Raw genomic sequence first — 19,748 nt, 5'->3', positions numbered from 1 at the left:
AGTACTTATCTATTTATTTTTTGATTTTCATGGAATTATTTTCCAGCAGCTAGACTGCATTAACCTTTCTAGATTTCATATATATATATATATATATATATATATATATATATATATATATATATATATATATATATATAAACAAATTAATTGCCTACTATATACGAGAAACGTTTTGGCAAAAACTCACTTTCACATCTGATAATGAACTGAAGGACAGTACTGCAGGAACCGTAAAATGTATATGTTGATGAATTTCTCAGCTGGAAATTTCAATGTGAACAGTTAATGTCAAAAGTTGGGTAGCATCACATTTCTTTTTAGATATCTGAAACAAAATCAGTTGATAACTTTCTATCACTCTCAAGTAAATTCACGATATGGGTTGTGTCTGTGGGGTAATAATATCCATGCAAGGGATGAAAATTTTGAAACTAATGGCAGGAGTTTCCTATGATCGATCATTCATGTAGAAATATTTTTCCTTCTTATAACATTCTACCTCTTGCAAGTTTATATATTCTTGAAGTATGCGTCTATATATTCAAAAATATTGATAAATTTTATAAAAATTCCAATATTCATACGTTGAACACTAGACAAAAAAATGATATTCACGTTCCATAGGTGACAGGTGACACTTCATGAAATTACTTTATTATATATATATATGTATATAATATATATATATATATATATATATATATATATATATATATATATATATATATGATGAGGCGCTGATGAGGCCAATAGCCAGAAACACGTGTTCGCGGTTTGCCCCCCTTATATATATATATATATATATATATATATATATATATATATATATATATATATATATATATATATATATATATATATATATATATATATATATACTGAACTGGACATACTTAAAACGACCATAATTGGTCCTCACCCGGGTGAGTTTTTAAGGGTAAAAAATGGTGGTTTATCCCGATTTCCGATCCTATGGTAAAAAGTTAAATGGGAAAGTTGTAGGTATCTCATAATAACAGAAAGGGTTTATAAAAATATTATAATTAATGAGTATCTAAATTCGATAGTAGGATTCACATGTATATTTATTTTTTATGAGATTTTCTATGACATAAATGTAATTTATTGAAGAATTTAATGAATACATTTTTTAACTGAATAAAATTGCAGCAATCACATTTTTTTTTGATGAAATTGTACATAATGATTAAAAAAAATTCGAATTCGAATTTTTTCGATTTTTTGCATTTTCTGAGAACATATAGTAATGTATTTTTTACATCATCAGAAAGTAGTAATTTCAACAGACAAAGAGCACACCGACTTTTTGAAAAAATCTGATATTTTGACGCGAGAATTTTCGAATGAAAATTAGGGTGCTTTTTTTGATGTTAAGTCAAAATAAAGTGAAAAAATAAATATTTCAAATCAAATAAATTACAGTGTACTTGGGTCATAAAAAGGTAAGTTTTCACCAAATTTCGTAGAAAAACAAATTTTTTTGAAAGAGATAAAAATTAAAACCAAAATCTTGGTTATTTGAATTTTTCACATAAATTTTGAGGTTATGTGAAAAAATTGTGGATACAAAAGTTGTAGATCTTTTTATTACCTACAACTTTGAAATTTATCTTTTTTCTATAGGACTTGTAGTCTTGCTGGAAATCGAGATAAACATTTTTTACACTTAAAAACTCATCCCCTTCCCATTTCCCGAACTCCTTTTCCTACTTTATTTTTTTCACTTTTTACCATTTTTGGAGACTTCAGCCCTGGTCTATCATCCCGCGCACCGTTTCTGATGGGTCAGTCTCTACCAGAGTCCTCAAATCCTCGTCCTGGATTACTGTAGGTCGACGAATTTGAGGCTCATCTTCGGTGCTACAATCTCCGGAACGAAATTTCTTTAACCAACGCGCCAAATGAAAGAGGCAAAATTTAAAAGTTGTATAAATTGAGAAGTATTATTTTCACCCTACCCATTCAACATCATACAGTGATAAGCTGAAAAGAGGCAGAACATTAAAACAAAACATATCGATCATTATCTGTTTAAAATCTGTTTTTCCGTTAATCAGCTGTCGCCCCCATACGAATGGCAACTCTCAGAAGTTGCCGTTCGTCTTACCATTTAACGTGTGATTCCTAACACGGTATATACCATGACACAGTAGAATAAATATTCATTGAGAGATTGAGCTACAAAAACACATGACATTGAAACGGACAAAACTTTTGAAACAATCTAGTAGCTCTGAACCTTGAAACGACAAGACTCAATTTCTCTCCGTGAATGAATTACAAGGCAGAAATTGCTCTTCCACCCAACCAAGTTTGTTTTTCAGTGTAATCGCATTACGATGAAAATGGACGTCAGCTACACTGACCACTCTCACATAATCGGAAAAGGGGGTTTGAGCATCAAACGGGTGATGGAAGAGACGCAGTGCCACGTCCACTTTCCCGACTCTAATCGTTCAAATCCCACCGAAAAAAGCAACCAGGTTTCCATTTCCGGAGACATCGAAGGAGTCGAAAACGCCAGAAGTCGCGTTAGGGTATGTATTTAACTCTTTATATTCAAAACGTTACCCTTTACGACTAGGACACAGTTACGGATCAATAATCTACCCAGTAACATATTTACAGATTGCAACATCTAACTTGATAACATTTCAAAAATGTGTCAATTGTTGTGCTAGGCAGAACCACAAACGTCAGAGAAGACATCTCCACTTACAGGAATACTAATTTCATTAATGAAGGTCTTCACAACCATTGTCTCCAGATGAATTCTACTAATTCTAACATACTATTATTTGTTTGAAGGTGGTTGACAATGTTTCATGATGACTTTCATTAGTTAGCACTTCCATTGTCTGATATTATATGTTTTGAAATCCTTGAAAGAACTAATAAAAGAAGAATTAAAAAAGAATAGCTGAAAAAAACATTTATATTAAGCAAAAAAACCCTGAAATGAAATAACAGTGAAATGAAATAAAAGTAAATAAAAGTAAAAATAAAACAATTGAACAAAAAGCCTTTACACCAACGTTCCGGTCGAAGAAGCACTCCATATCATGCAGAGGAAGAACTTAGCTATAGAAGTAATTATAGAATTACTAGGATACTGTGTATCCTAGTACACACAAGATGAAGGATTACTAATGGGATCGCCATACTGATTGAGACACGTTGACGACATCTTCATAATATGGAACCATGGGAGTACTGAACTAGACGCCTTTCTGAAATACATCAACAGCGTAAGACCTTCCATCACTTTCACAATGGAGAAGGAAGTTCAAAACGAATTGCCATTCTTAGACGTATTTTCAAAAACTACACCTCAACGATTTGATCTCCACAAACTTTATTTAAAAAATATATCACCACAGGTTACGCTAAGACATTAGCTTTTTCAAGTGATTTGAAAATCACTTGAAAGTGCCAGCACAACCAGTGTTGGCACTTTCCTACATCAGAGGATTATCGGAAAGGATAACTAGAATTGGATCTCTAAGTACAACATCAGAACCTGCTTCAGACCCGGAAACATTATCCGTAGCAGCCTCACGAAAACCAGGCCACCAAACATGTATTGCGATTCCAAGAATTGCATTTAACGGATACCCTGTGAGTGCGGAGAATCCTATATCGATGAAACTAAGAGGCCATTGAAAGTTCCCATTGCCGAGCACAAGAAACACACACAGCGAGGGGAAGGCAAATCAGGAATGGCAGAGCATGTTTGAACCCGATAACATAACATCGAGTGGTCCCAAGCTGAGATCATACTCAGGTAGGAACATTGGTTTAGAAGGAAATTCAAAGAAGTCGCATACATGTTGTCCAACAATGTATTCCAATGACCCCAATAATCAGAAAAACCATCTTGACAGAGTGGTTTGGAAAGAGTCTGTGGAGTTCGAAGAGAAAATCACGATATTTTATCCATATCTTCTCCTCTTTCCAGAAAATATTCGTTTTGCCAGGAGCTGAAAACTCCACGCAAATATCCTCTTGCTCCGGTGGTCGAGAAGGACATCAAGCATTTTAGCTTGTATGAGCCTGAGGGTAAGGAACTGATAGTTCCAATGTATTTGGCACTTCGCGTTCCCCACAACGGATTCAATATCTTGCTGAGTCTACTCAGGAAGTCCAACAATGCATTCGAGGTTAAGCCTAGTACCACTGATGAGACTCATAGCGGGATTACGTCTCCAGTCGTCTCCAACAATAAAACTTTTACCTTTTTCAATCAAACACTTCCATATTTTGTACACAAAATACACGAGGCAGTAAATTATATTGTCGATACATCTGTTTTTGAGTGGTGAAGAATATATAACGAATACGAAATAAAAGCCGAGTTATTAGTTTTGTTTCCAGCGTTTACGCTATTTGTAAGTATAATTTGTTAATACGACAAGTTACTCACTAATTGGACTCTAGTGGTTTCTATTAAGCAGTTATTTACCGTAGAAAAAGTGTAGTGTGCAGCAAATGCGTAAAGTCTTTCTTCCAATACTTTGGTTTGCAAATTGTGCACGTGTCTTTCGAAGGTTAGGGTTAACAAAAAATCATATGGCTTCAACACTAGTCGCGCCATCTGTGTGTTAACCTACGATGTGTTTCAGTCCACCTATCATCACAGTAAAATCTGCTCTGAGGGGGATTCTAACTCCGAAGTCAGGTTATTAATAATTCGTTATCGTTTCAGGAACTGATTCCGCTGATTTTCGGCTTCGAATTGCCGATAATGACCCAGAATATAGATGCGACATCGTCCTACGTTGTTAAGATTCAAGATCAATACAGAGTCCAAGTGATGTTCAAGACCAGACCTAAACTCCACGCTACTCTGGTGCTTGTCAAAGGAGTTGAGTGGGAGGTAGAGCAAGTCAAGCGGGCCACTATTCTTCTGATGGAGTACATGTGCGAAAATTTGGCGGTAAGGGAGTAGTTGAACTGTAAAGTTAGAGGAAAGATTCAAATTTACCGGTTGACGGTACATTTTTTATCTAGTTTGTTTCCCATACGAAGGCTTTGAAAGGTTCAAAGAAAAAACCCAATGAGGATAAATTTGGTGACTGTTTTGGCTGAAGAGCATTATCACATAACGCCAAAATAGCATCTGTCTGGATCAAAAACGGAGAAATTATTTGAAGAAAGTTCACCATTGTGGAAAGTATAAAATTACATTTCATGTTTCATCTCCAACTCTTTTTAAAAACAATTTTTTTTTAGATAATGATTTGAAATATTTCATATTATTTTTGAATTTCTTTGAGATACTTCAAATTCTCTAATAATATGTTGAGCTTTTGCATTTTTAAATGGTTTTATTCAGCTTGCCGTGTTTTGTTTGGGTCAGATTTAGTAATTGACGTTTCACCTCCTTCCTGTTGACAGATTGATCTGATATTTGGTACACTCATTTAGTTTTGATGACAATACAATTCAATAAATTCTATATCACTGTAAATCAAAGATGGTCGCAGCTACAAATCAGCGGATTACATATTTTTTCACAACTAACTCAATATGGGTATCAAATGACGGGGCTTGACAAGCAGAATAGTAGTACACTTTGAATAAGATGCAAATTTAAAATAGCCGCAGCTACAAAACGGCGGGTCACGTATTATTTCACAACTACCACAATATGTTGCGTTCCAATTTTGAGACGTATTGAAAGGATCGGTAAACGGCGCTCTCGATCCGAATAACTTTGGAAGAGATGACGTAAATCTTATCCACCCTGAAGCCATACAGTTTCCAGTAAAGTTTAATTATGGGACGGCTGAAAGAAGGATATTACCTTCAGTTTTGTCATGGGCTTCCACTGTCCACAAAATGCAAGGCACCACTGAAGATCACGTAGTTGTGTATCTGTAGAGTAGCGAGGGTGTGTGTAGGCCTACAGCACTTAGACCACATGTGACCCATTGTACATCATCTCGAGGAGTTGTCTTCCTAGGTCATCGTCCATCCTGTCCTTTCCTAGAAGGTGGACAGGTCACTAGGAGACATCTCCTTTATATCGGTAGGTGTAGGCCAGGACTCGCCGAACACACACTCTCTTATTGACGATAACTCCGGACACTCGTATAGGACACGAATGACAGTTCATACATCCTGGATAGAGGTGTGTCCACTAACCCCATATTATGGAGGTGTTTCCTTAGTTGACAGCGGCCAGTCAGAAATCCTACTGTTAAGACTGAGACTGCATCCTTTAATTCTATCCCATCTCTTTAGGGATTGAGCATGGGTGTGGCGTTTGGCTAGTTCCGCAATTGTCAAAGTCATCAGGCCGTAGGTGTCACTGGGTCCTAAAATTCTAAGTCCAGCCGCTTTCTTGGATAAAGAGTCGGCAATGCGATTACCTTTACTCCTGTCGTGCCCTTTACCTCAGGATGATGTCATTATCTACCAAGACTTTGGCTAAATCTTGGTGGCACTCTAGTACTAGCCCTGAGGTAATAGGGCTAATAGGGCTTGTCTACTATCAGTGCAGATTGTTATGTTTTTGCCAGAAATTCCTTTTCTGGTTATTTCTTTTGTGGCGATTGAGATACCAACCACTTCCTCCACATCCTGTGCCTTCTTTGGTTTTTGAGCCGCCTGTATATATGCGTATTGCATTTGTAGCATCTGACTCTGTGTTCTGTATCACTTGTATTTTGTTTATTAAATCTGCCTGCAGCAGAGGTTGCGCAGTAAGCGCTTCTCGCCATAGGTTCTGTCTCAATTGACCCATTCCTTCTTCGAGGTTTACACCAGCCGTGCGCAATTGTAACATGGCTATTAACGCAACCTCCTCAACGTACAGGTCGAGAGGGGTCAGACCAGTAATTAATTCCACTGCCGTGGTTGGTGTTGTTCTCATAGCTCTTGTGATGTTCAAACAAGCCAATCGCTCTCTTTGATATAATTTTTAGATGGCCGTTGCTTGTAGAACTTTCGGTCCCCATGCAATGGCCCTGTACGTTAACATAGGTTTTATTTTTGCAGTGTAGATATAGGTGATCACACGAAATGGAAGACCCCATGTGCGACCCATTGTTCTCCGACATTGCTCATATGCTCTTTTTGCTCTACTCTGTAGGTGAGAGTTCCATTTTAGCTTCCTGTCGAGGATAGTACCAAGATATTCCACCTCTTCAGAGAAGTTTAGTTTGCTTTTGAAGTTGTGTATTTAGGCTCGAAATTATTTGAACCACTTTCAAACAACCAAGAAATCATTTTGCTTCCTCAATTATTTGATTATACAAAAATGCAGTCTCCACTATTGCCTTCGTTTTCAGAACCAAATCCCAGTCCAGATGTCAATGGAGATCTCTCCCCACCACCACCAGATCGTGCTTGGGAAAAACCACGCCAATCTCAAACTCATCATCCAGTATACCAGCTGCCAGATAATGTTTCCGGACGCCCAAGACCCGAACATTCCGAGCTTGAAGAAGAGCAACGTCAACATCTCCGGCAATATCCACGACGTATACAGGGCGAGACAGCTGCTCCTGGGCAGCCTTCCGTTAATTATAATCTTCGACCTCCCGGAAGAGTCAACGATCGCCAGGACCAGGCCGGATCAGATCTCGGAAATTCAGACTAGTTGCGATGTGGTGATCAATATCAGGCAGAAAGCGAAGCAGAACACCAAAGCTTGTGTTGTCAAGGGCGTGGAGAAGAATGCTGGTAAGGATTAATAATGAGTATTTTTTCAAACCGATGAAATAATGAAAAAATTGGAGGCAGGGCCACCAAAACAGAGTTTTACAGCAATAAAACGCTTTTTCCCAACAGCGATAGAACTGTCAGCCATGAAATTGGCATCTAGGTGTTATTATTCTTGAATCATACGTGATTCTCAAGGTTTACTGGAATTTGCAGGTTCAGTTTGATATTATAATTATTGAAACGGATTTTCACCAAACGCACTTGCTTGTGACAAGTTTTGTTTTCAAAAACAGAAACAAAAAAACTTGTTTGAGTTTCGATAACAAACTCGAATTCCACCAAAGAGACAAAAACTAGTCTGTTGTTGTAAAATGTTTTCTGGCGTTTTCTGCCTTCTTTAGGCGATGCTTTTATAATGGCTTGTGGTTTTTTATAATAGAAAATTTGAAGCGGAAGCAAAAAAACAAAGAGACTGTATAAGGGCATTGTTAAAAAGACGAATAGACCATTAAACGGATACAATTATGGCAGATTTAATAAATCATGGCATATGGATGAATGGAGAACTGAGATTAACAAAAAGTTTACCTACCACGAATCAACACTTTGAATAAAGTAATAATGTCACATGAAGTCACACACCGAAACAAAATAGTGAACTGAATAGTTGCTCGTTGTTATCGCCGACCGTGTCCACAGACAAAACGCCGAAACCTTTTGATCTTTCCATCTGCCGACGGGACATTTCGTTGTTGACAAAAACAGTCGCCCGCGACACAGAGTTTTCAAAATGTTTCTTATTTTGGCAATTCAGGTTTTTTTTACGAAATCCACACAGTTACTGCTTTGTTGTGATTTTGTCCGTTTGGTGGAAATCTGTCTTTACAGTGGCAATACCTTATCTCCACTGAGTCAACAGTCACTGAAGTAAATCTCACCAATATAGTGAACAAATACAAGAAACCTTAATGAAAAACGAATTGCCACACTTCACTGATTCACATAACATCTAGAGGCGTCATGTTAGGTGATCTAGTGGGCTCTACTGAGGGACCTCGTCTGCCTGTCTACTCGTTTGCATAATTGACAAACCCAAATCAGTTTTCATCTAATGATACTTTTCAGCAAATGAGGAACCTCTTCATTACCACAGGTAAGAATGGCTCCTCTAGATCACGCTTATATTTTTTGTAGGCATGCCTGAAATCTAAAGTATACAGTATCTAAGGTATAAAGTATACAGCCCAGTCTTTTCCCAAGCTAAGGGATACAATAAGATTTTTTCAAACAGAATTACCCCAGAAACCTATATCATTATGTAAAAAATTTATTTTTCAAGCAAACTCCACTATTTTTAGAAAGTGAACGGTGAATATTCCAAATATTCATTGGAATAAATTGGAATTATGATTCCAAATTATGAAATTTATCGTTTTTTACATGTTTTTAAAACGAATGTAAAACTGATAATTACCAAGAAACCACTAATCCGATATCCAAGAATGAAAAAATGTTGAATAAAGACTTGAAAAACATATCAAATGATGTATCATAAGATCCACCTTTTCATTTGAAAAAAAATGTAGCATCCTTTCAGCTACCGAGTGGCGCACCACCAGACTTATTCAACAAAAGGTAATGAAAATTATAAAACTTCATTTTCATTAACTTGATTAAAAAATATATCTGAACTAAATGACAAATTTATTGGAGACCCTATTCATTGATTGTTGTTTTAAAAACATAGCTTTCAGTATTTCTCCACAAAATTATTTGAAACACTCCACTAGAAAAGCAGATATCTCAGTATTACCGACATATTGAGCAAATGCGTACTGTTGGGACACCCGGTACAATATTTCATCTATTCCATACATTCACTCCAACACTCTGTTCATAGGTAACATTTACAAGGCTCGCAATATGATTCTCGGATTCGACGATTCACCCACCTGCGCGGACATTCCTCCTTCATATCATCTAACTTCGGTGATTCCCACCCAATACGCCTCTGCAGCAGCCACCAACAACAACGTCCACCCTATGTCGCCGCTGGTCAGCCCTCTAGTTTCGCCCACGTGGAAGTATCCTGCGATTCCCACGGGCCCCCCTTTCGTGGGTATCACGAAGCAGCCGCAGTTCTTGTACAACGTCATGCAACAATCGGCAACTAGCGGGTGAGTACTGGCACAGAAGCACTGATTAGCGTGATAACATTTTATTTGAGAAATCTCCCACGTTGTCATCGAAAATATACTGAAATCTACTGCAATATATTTGAAGTGGTGTACTCTTTGATTTGAAGTTTGAAGAGCACCAACATAGTGAAAATTTGAGTTTTACACCACTAGGTGGTGCTTGTAAAGTCATTTGAATAACATCACTGAATCTAGAATGCCTTGGCCTTCTTACGGGTATGGCCAATGGGCGTGGTCAAATACTAATTGGTTTTTTGTTGTTGGTTATTTTGAACACAAGTATTCGATTGCAAGATTCAAAGACAGAAATTTTTCCATATTTGGAATGAAACTTTCAATACTTTGCAAGTCTGAGAATGAAAAGTGAAATGAGGTTATGTATTATTATCTTCTTCTTCTTCTTCCTTTATTCGCAGGTCGCTGGTCGGAGATATTCAGATAACAGTAACAAGCAATCGGGAAATGGGTGTTTTATGATTTGTATCCATTTTGTGTTCTGTATATCAAAGCGGGCAGAACCTAAAAACAATGAATTCATATCATTTGCTGTAGATGTCGCCACTCACGTTGAAATAAAAATTCTATCGCCAAGGCATCTTATCCAAATCTACTGAAATTTACCGGCGAAAATTCATCTACTGCAATTCAATATATGTTGAAAATCTATCGAAAAAGTAGAAATCTACCGCATGTGGTCACCCTGGCACTGATGTTATTCAGGAATGAAAAATTGTGCTAACCCTGAACATCATAATAATTTAGTGTCTTGTGAATCTATGAAATTAGTGACAGGAGTCACAGAAATAAAATTATACACTAATGTCTAGAACGCTCCAGAGTCCAACGCTCATCCTAATTAAGTGATGAATCTCGTGTTGGATGAAAGAGGATCTCTGACTATGGTTAAACATAGAAATAGTGTGCGTGACATAGACGGCAGCATAGACGTATGGCGATAATATTTACTCATTGCATCGAATTTAGGCATCATTGCTGTTGTTATTCAGGAGTATTCGTTTGTTTTATCACGATTCTAGTTCACGTTGACAGTAGTAATTTTCATTTTGTTGGAATTATTAACAAGGACTATGTTATGAGGAAAAATGCATGTCGAGCCGCGTTGAAATCAATCGAGTCCGAAGCACACTGCTGTTTGGGTCGAATTTGTCTTGCACTGATGAGAGGAAATACTTCGAAACCGGTCTGTAGGTGATCTAGTCGAATAATTTCAGCGAGGTCCTGCTGCTGAATGAACGAGAAACATCTGCGATACTAAGCTCTGTGTGGTATATTTCATGAATTTCTCTCGGATATAATTCAATATCCAGCGTGGTATTACCCGGGGAAGTAGTTGTTTTCCGGTAGGCATTTACCAGAACCTAATGTGTAAGTAGTTCGGAGAGATGAGTGTTTCGGGATTTCATTTCGAAATATTCATTTCCTTGAAATTTAAATGTTTAGTTTTTCACAGAACTTACCAAAACATCAATATTTTTATAAATTACTAATATTTATAACCACTCAACTATACTTCCATACTCTGAATGTCCTCTTTATTAGTCAAACAATGTTGCCACAATGGTTTGATCCACAGAACCAATTCTAATTCACTGTCATAATAGTTTGTCATTTTTCCGTCAAAATTCGCATCAATTTGGATTTATGGTGGATACGATAATCCTTAAATAGTGTAGCCAATATTTCTAAGTTCTCCACCAGAACATTTCTGAAGAATAATTGATAATTATGGGACACATATATTGTTATAATGACGGACACATTTTTTTGCTTATTTAAGAAATATACTATTTGCATCCCAATGAAAATAGGATATTTGCTAATTCATAATAATAAAACACAGAAATTTAGAGGTTTTTGAAGCTACGGTTCCGTAATACACATAAAGTATCCATCGTTACAACTACACAAAGCATGTCACCGTGATAAAATGCACTAGCAAATAACCGCATTGCTACAGAAAGTTCAGAATCTTAACAAAAATTGAAGGGCTAAAAATCTCAAAAATGTTACGAAACGCAATATATTATTTTTTCAGATATCAATCGCTGACCCAGAATCAGATTACTACAACTTCCACAGGAATTGAAAGCAACGTTGAAACCGGTAAATTTTCAGCAATTTCTAGTAACAACAGCTCACTGTCCAGTAACATATCGAGTCCGAGAAACTCCAATTTCAGACAGTTTCCGGAAACTCAATCTCAACAGTTGGGTAAGTTAAGTTGTTCACGTTCCACTTCATACTTTTTAATTTCGTGTCATTACATAATAATATGAAATATTATATATTTCGATAAATTATTATTTGGATTTCAGATAGGGTATTTCTTTAAGCGCATCCTATCTTTGAATTCAAATAATAGAAAGTGTGTGTGTGTGAGATATTATGAAATTATTTATTCGTTTGAAATGAGCCATTATGTGTGGAATTCAACATCGTCACGGCTTCTCTGGGTGAAGCGTATCCGAAACGTCTAATTTGTTCTGACTCCGGCGCATAAATCAGGGTGAATTCGACCCATGGTATAGGTTATGTTGGCTTTAAGGACCACTGTGGTTTGTGATTTGTATACACCTGCGACGTGAGAAAATCCCACAAGAAAAAGTCTAACGGGGCCATTTCACATCACCTCCACATGAGAGGAGTTGATGTGATCCTCCTCAAATCGCTCGTGCAGAATATCCATGACACCATGAGCTGTGTGTCACGTAGCGTCGTCCTGTTGAAACCACATGTCGTTGGTACCTAGATCTTCCAATTCAGGCCAAAAGAAGTTGATAATCATCAACCTATAGTGCTCGATATTGACAGTGATGACGCTTTTGGATCTCATGTGGATTGGTATCGTCCAAAATTCGACAATTTTGTATGTTCACATACCAATTCATACAGAAATGGGCCTCATCGGTGAAGATAATTTTTCTTTGAAAATTAGGGTCAGTTGCCAACGGCTCCAGAGCCGCCCATTCAGCGAACACCCGTCATTATGTATGTTCGTTTACCTTCAGTTCCTGGGTCTGTTGAATTTTGTACGGGTACAGGCCCAAGTCACGATGCAAAATTCGCCATGTTGTGGCCTGCAAGAAGCCGAGTTCTCGTGAGCGACGTGAAATCGATTGTCTCGGATTCTCCTGCACACTTTCACAGACGGCGGCAATGTTTTCGACATATCTTGCATTTCGTCGACGTACGTGTGTTGGTCGATCGTTTATTGACCCGGTGAACTCAAATCCATTCACCACACTGAATAGTCTTCCAGATAGAACTATTATGAAACCCGTAAAATGGATGAAGCGCGCAGTACGTGACCCGAACAGAACACCCATTTTGATAAAACAGTTTCAGTATTTGCACGTGTTGTTGATTGCTATATCCGTCCATGGTGATTTGGCAACACAGACTGAATAAATGACAACTAATTTGACAGAGGTAGCTTCAACAAGATGGCCTTTATCCATTGTTAGAAAGTCCCTGTTGGAAGACCCTATATAACATTTTTGTTTGAGAAAATTCAGTTATGTAAATCATAAATAGAAACACTTGTGAGGGTGAAGAATATAATACGTTGCAATGAACTGAAAAAAATCATAATTTTCACTCAGCTTATTCGAACTCTCAAAAAGTGCCCAATAAATTTCAACTTTCATTCATTTTTGTAATGTGAAACTTTAATCATTTCAACTACAAATTCGTTTACTTTCTGAACTCATACCTCCTTGAGTTTATATTCTACTACTTGTTGCCCGCGCGTAGAGTTTGGTTTGTCTCATTAAGTTTCGTGACAGACCATTTTATACAAATACAATATTTTTCATCGACCCAATTTCCATTTTCAAAACTGAGGAAATTCAATATGATCTTTGAACCCCCATTTCCCCCCTTGGGGATGGAAATTCCTGATTCTCTTTCTTGATGCTTATCTACGCTATACAAAAAACCTACCTGCATTCTAGATTCAAGGTTCAGTAGCCTCGGTTGTACATTAATATAAGAGCGGATAATAGCTAGTAATATATATTTTTACTTTAAAAATACAGTAAATGAAAAATATGCCAACTCTGCACCAAGCGATGAATAGCTTCGAGAATAGAATTATGTTACCTATAAACAAATTTGCAAAACTAGCACAACCGTCAACGACGTATGCCCTCACGCGTCTGCCCGCGTTCTCGGAGATTGCTCAGACCGTCCCGTGCATTGTCCCTCCTCGTCTTACAGTAGACGTGACGCATAATGACTTACTGAATTTGACAGATATATTGAAATTTGCATTGTAAAAAATCTATCCAGTTTAATTATATTTATGGCTCAGTATTTTGCATGTAGTGGCTACCACATAAGAGGTAGATATATGCATTCGCGGACTTTAATTTAGAATTATTTAACGTAAACAATCTTACGGTACATTATCTGCATGTTACTCCAACGGTATCATGAATTTTTCCGACTTACATTATACTTATCGTTATAATATTATGACCAAAGTTACACAAAACCTTTGTAAATTGTAGCCTATATGTAATTCTGATGTATGAACTGTATTTATGTAAAGTTCCATCTAAATCCGTTCAGTCGCTTAGGCGTGAAAGAGCCACAAACATACAGACATACATCCATCCTCACTAACTTTCACATTTATTAGTATATATTCTTTAGACATATCTTTAGTATTGTCAGATATGAATTTTTCTCCCGGCTATCATGGACCATCGGTGGATAAACGACAAGATAACACAATTTGTGCCTCAGAGGTGGAAAACAAGAAACTAGCGGGTATCAGAGCGATGCAAAGTAGGCCACAACCAGGTTCCTACAGAGTTCCCAATAACTCTTGGTCTGGATACTTCATCAGCCACACTAGCCCAGCTGGTCTGGCAGATAAATTGAAAAGCAAGAAGGTAAGGCATTGTTTTCATTAAAATTAAATTAAAAACAAAAGTAGTAGTATAATGGGTAGGCTTTCACGAATTGACCGAAGTTTCAGGGTTCATTAGCCGTGGCCTGCAGGTTTTTATACCTTACGTTTCGTCTGCTACTGCGGCAGATCAAAGGCGTTGCAGCAACGGTCCGTTCCACCGTTGCCGCATTGCCTTCGATAATGTCTGCCGCAATAGCAGAGGAAACATCAGTATAAAAACATGAAAACTAACAAACATGCAGGTTAATAAACCTGGAAACATCGGGGAAAAGTAGTAATAGTAGAAATTTATAAACTCAGCTATTCAAATCTTGAAAAAGAAAGATGAAAACAAGAAATTTACTCCAGTAAACAAGTAAAATATTTGAGATCTCTGGAATACAGGATATGATTAAGTCATACCTACTCATCTCCTGCTGATTATAATTTTGTCAGCCAAACGCGTAGTAGAATATTCGAGCCTTTTCATTTTCATACCTCTATTCCATAAATACAACCTATTAAAATTATGAAAATATATAAACAAACTAATTTTTTAAGGCAAAACACAAGCACTACAGAAAAATCCTAAAGACGCTCTAAGAGCGGTGCCTGAGCGAAAGTAGTGATTCACGTTGGATTGGAATCGCTGGAGATTAAATTCATTTGGTAAAACGTTCTCAGGAAGTTTATTCCACATAAACGCAGTTTTCCGGATGGAAGAGTTCTTGAACAGTGAAGTTCAAGGTGTACTGAGTTGAACCCCAAAACGAAGAGCAGCCACAGTCCGTCGGGTATTTCTGATATGTACCGCTCTTGGTGGAATCAAATGTGTCAAGTCACTTGAACACTTCCCATGGAAGTATCTATAGAAGAGAGACAAATCTTCAACCTTTCTTCGGTGTTTCAGACTATCAAGGTTGCAAGTGATGTTCGCGTCTCCAATCAGGCGGATGGCTCATCTTCGGATGGAATCCAGCAGCTTCAGGGCATGCTTAGGGGTGGAGCTCCGTATATGAGAACAATACTCCAAAAAAGGTCTGATCTGAGCTTTATAAAGCATCAAAAGTTGCTGAGGTGTGTACAGTTTTCTGATTCGGAGCAGTGTTTCAAGCTTTTGGGAAGCGGCTTTTGCAAGTTCTGCGACATGATTGTGCCAAGACATATTGGTGTCCATTTTAACCCTCAACAAACTTAGCGAAGCAGAAAGTGAAATTGACTGACCTGACATTATTATATCCTGTTCGGAGACATACATCTTTTTGTAGAAAACCGATGCCTGGGTTTATGAAACTGGTTACTTTCACCCCAATTCGAAATTAATTCTAGATCCTCATTAGGATATGCAACCTTCTGCTGCCGATGAAAATGTGTATCCGTCGCTGCGATGTCCTGGAATCCAAATGGAATGACGAAACAAGTGTGCTGTCGTCAGCAAAGCAATATATTGGATTCTTGGTTTTTTCAATAAGTCGTTGATATACAATAGAAAGAGGGTTGGAGACAGTATAGATCCCTGAGGAACACCATCGTGGATGGTAAGAGTATTCGAGAGGTATCCGTCGACAGCCACTTTTAGGAATGATCCGAAGCCATAGCTTCGAAGTTTGGCCAGCAAACCCTCATGCTATACTACCTGAAACAGAACATAGCGCATACTAATAAACAGGCTCATTGAAACTTAAAATTCTACACATTTCTTAAGGCAGATTTCCACCAAACGGACAAAACGACAACTAAACAACAACTGAGTTGTCAAAATAAGAAACATTTTCGAGACTTTGTGTCACGGCCGACTGTTTTTGTCAAGAACAAAATGTCCCGTCGGCAGTCGGAAATATCAAAAGGTGTCGGCGACAACAACAAGCAACTATTCAGATATAACGCATATGCAATGTGTATCCTGTTTGAAAATTTTTGGTACCGGTACATTTGAAAAGTTCTCAAATTCGTTATTGGACATTCTTCAAAAATTACGATACTATGATATCAGTATCATTCATTCCTATGTCATCATTTATCGAGTCTGCCAAAATGCTATCCGTTTCATAATCTATTCGTCTTTTCAACAATTATCTCATCTAGTATCATGGTTTCGCTATCATAAATGAATCGCAGCACATTACAAAAACATAGTCTAGAGAAGGCATGATGAAAACTGTTGATGCAGTAGAAGCGATATAAACATTTCACAACAAAAAACACGCGACTCAGACTAGTTTTTGTGTGTTTGATGAAATTCGAGTTTCAAGTTTGTTTTCGAAACTGAAACAAGTTTTGTGTTTCTGTGTTTGGAATCGCATACGAGTCCGTTTGGTGGAAATCCGCCTTTCGTTCAAAATAAAATGAACATCTGTGCTGAGTTTCATGTGAATCCTAGGTGGTTATTTTTTTAATTGTTTCAAAATTTTCCAGGAGGAAGATGTATGGAATACTCCATCGACAAAACGAAGCGACGTCTGCAACTCTTTCTCGAATTCGGTTTCTCTTAATACGAGCAACTTCTTGGATCACACTCCCAGTCACATATTGAACTGTTTGATGTCCTCGGAATGGACTGATTTACCGACAATGCTAACTTCGCTAGGACTTGAGAGATACATCGGCTTGTTCACCAGGCACGAAATTGATTTGACTACATTTCCGACTTTAACTGACAAGGATCTAATCGAAATTGGAATAAACGCGTTTGGAGCTCGCAGAAAAATATTGTTGGCAATATCAGGTTGGTAATTAATAATGGCTTGTTAACCGTCCGTTCATTACTTTCGATATCGCATTGGTGTGATGGACTGAAAGTTTTTTAATTTTATTTCAACATTTTGGTTGGGTGTGAAACTAATTTCGAAAAAAGCAAAAAACATTTTTTTGAAGGAAATGCATCCTTTGCGTTACCGTAAAAATTTCAGATTATAAGTGGGAAATTACAAGAGTTTTCTCCACATGTAAAAATATTGTATAATTTCAGAAGTATCGAAGACCAATAATGACTTTTGAATTCAGTGATGCGTATGATTTTGTGAATCCGTGACTGATCAATACTGAATATGCATTTAAATTTTGATGGTTTGATATGGACTTCATTATATAGACTTATTAATCATTTAATTGGAGCCATGGAACGATTTGCGAAGTAACTTTTGAAACCTCATATTGATATATTCAATGGTCAACAAAAAACATACAATTGAGTTGGGATCTAGCCTTGTAGAATCTTTGAAAAGTACCTGGAGAATTACCGAGTCCGAATGGCATGCTAAAATACTTATTATGTCTGGTTATCTGACTGAATTTCTGTTGAGGCTAGTGATCTGATTAAAAATTGTTTCTGAAATATTTGATTTGAAATGAATTAATGAACTCGAAGAATAACTATTGTTTATAATAGTATTTTTAGTTTCACATTTAAGGCCGAAAAGTCGTTTTCTTGTTTTGAATAGTTCGAAAGTGACAGAAATGTATAGATAGAAGATAACCTAACAAAAAACAACGACTAACGAACATTAGTCGACACTAATTATTTTTGAAATGTTATTACAATTTTTGCATATAAGTATTTAATAGCAATGCATCTTTTGTGGAATTTTTAATAGCGTTAGATCAGTGGTCGTCAACCTCTTCAATGTGTTGAGCTACTTTGTTAATTTTGGAATAAACAGCGAGCTACCCACACGGAAACCACGTAACGCAACGTAAATGAAATAATCCACAGTTAATTTATCATTATATGTATTTATTTTACTATTTAACTGGTAATACATAATACATAGGTACTAATAATAAACTAATAACAAAATAACTAATATTACCAGTACGTACTTGTTCATAGCTACATTCCTACCTATCAAATGAACGTGTTTGAAAAATAAACACAAACTTTTATCCAGCCACAACGGCATGTCACGTATGATTTAAAAATAGTTAATAATAACAACAAAAAAGTAACGCACTATCATGAACATAAACATTGAAAAATAAAAAAGCACGTTCAATGAGAAGGCTGACACTCAGGCTCATCGATAATTTTTTTAATGTTTGCAGTATAATTTGATGCAGCCATTCGAATACAATTATCCAAATGTTCATCTGTAAGTCGATTGCGATATTTGTTCTTAATAAACTTCATATTGGAAAAAGAAGATTCACACAAATAGGTTGAACTGAATAATGCTTTCATTTTCAAGGCAACACGGCATAGAACTGAATATTTGTCTTTACTTACAATAGGCCAGATACATTCAGTACTTGAGACTAACGATTTTAAGGCTAAATCATTTTGAAACTCAGTGACTTCCATTTTTGTTGCAGCGATGTCTTCGCCAAAGTTCTGCATAACGCAAGTTGCAAACTGTTGGATATCAATTTCCATAAAGGGTGAAACAACAAACTGCGCTACTAAAGCCATTTCATTGAAATCCTTAAAACGATTTTTGAAGTTATTCTTCAGGTAGAAATTATTTCTACATGATATTTGTTGTCATAGGGTTCTAATGGATTTTGAGATATTTTTTCTGAAAGAATAGGAAAATGCTTGGCATCGCTGTTAATTAGGTTTTGTTCCCAAAACTCCAGATTTTTGATAAATGCTTTTATATCAGAAATCATTTCCGCTAGTTCTTTGTCTCTCCCCTGAAGCTGCAAATTAAGTTCGTTTAATTTCTCTGTAATGTCCACGAGAAAACCAAAATCTCTAAGCCAGATTGAATTTTCTAGTTCCGGCGTCGGTTCATCGCGTTGTTTGAAAAATTGAACTATGCCAGATAGGACATCATTAAAACGTTTCAGCACCCGTCCTCTACTTAACCATCGGACTTCAGAGTGAAGGAGTAGGTCCCCGTATTGACAGTCAACTTCATCGGCCAAGGTTCTGAATAATCTTCTTTGTAACGCTTGAGCTCTAATCTTGTTCACAATTTTTACCACCAGTTTCATAACGT

The 19,748-nt window shown here is 36.9% G+C and overlaps 1 protein-coding gene across 4 annotated transcripts in view; it reads left to right on the top strand.

Moving 5' to 3' along the window:
• The window catches only part of BicC (protein bicaudal C), a 35,249-nt gene that overhangs the window by 12,815 nt on the left and 2,686 nt on the right, over positions 1–19,748 (top strand). For 2 of the 4 annotated variants that reach the window (XM_074181999.1, XM_023173591.2), the window contains 7 exons: positions 2,349–2,561; positions 4,730–4,960; positions 7,320–7,713; positions 9,596–9,872; positions 11,950–12,125; positions 14,571–14,812; positions 17,227–17,536. In XM_074181999.1, the coding sequence (XP_074038100.1) occupies positions 2,349–2,561; positions 4,730–4,960; positions 7,320–7,713; positions 9,596–9,872; positions 11,950–12,125; positions 14,571–14,812; positions 17,227–17,536 (1,843 nt within the window). The remainder of the gene's footprint in view (positions 1–2,348; positions 2,562–4,729; positions 4,961–7,319; positions 7,714–9,595; positions 9,873–11,949; positions 12,126–14,570; positions 14,813–17,226; positions 17,537–19,748) is intronic. The other 2 variants (XM_023173593.2, XM_023173592.2) reach the window with 2 other exon arrangements.

The sequence above is a fragment of the Leptinotarsa decemlineata genome, unplaced genomic scaffold, assembly GCF_025532065.1.
Source record: "Leptinotarsa decemlineata unplaced genomic scaffold, Ldec_3_MD MMD2_P_RNA_scaffold_2, whole genome shotgun sequence".
In the NCBI taxonomy this organism is placed as follows: domain Eukaryota; kingdom Metazoa; phylum Arthropoda; class Insecta; order Coleoptera; family Chrysomelidae; genus Leptinotarsa; species Leptinotarsa decemlineata.
Note: the sequence above shows the minus strand (reverse complement) of the source record. Positions and strands in the feature narration are given on the sequence as shown.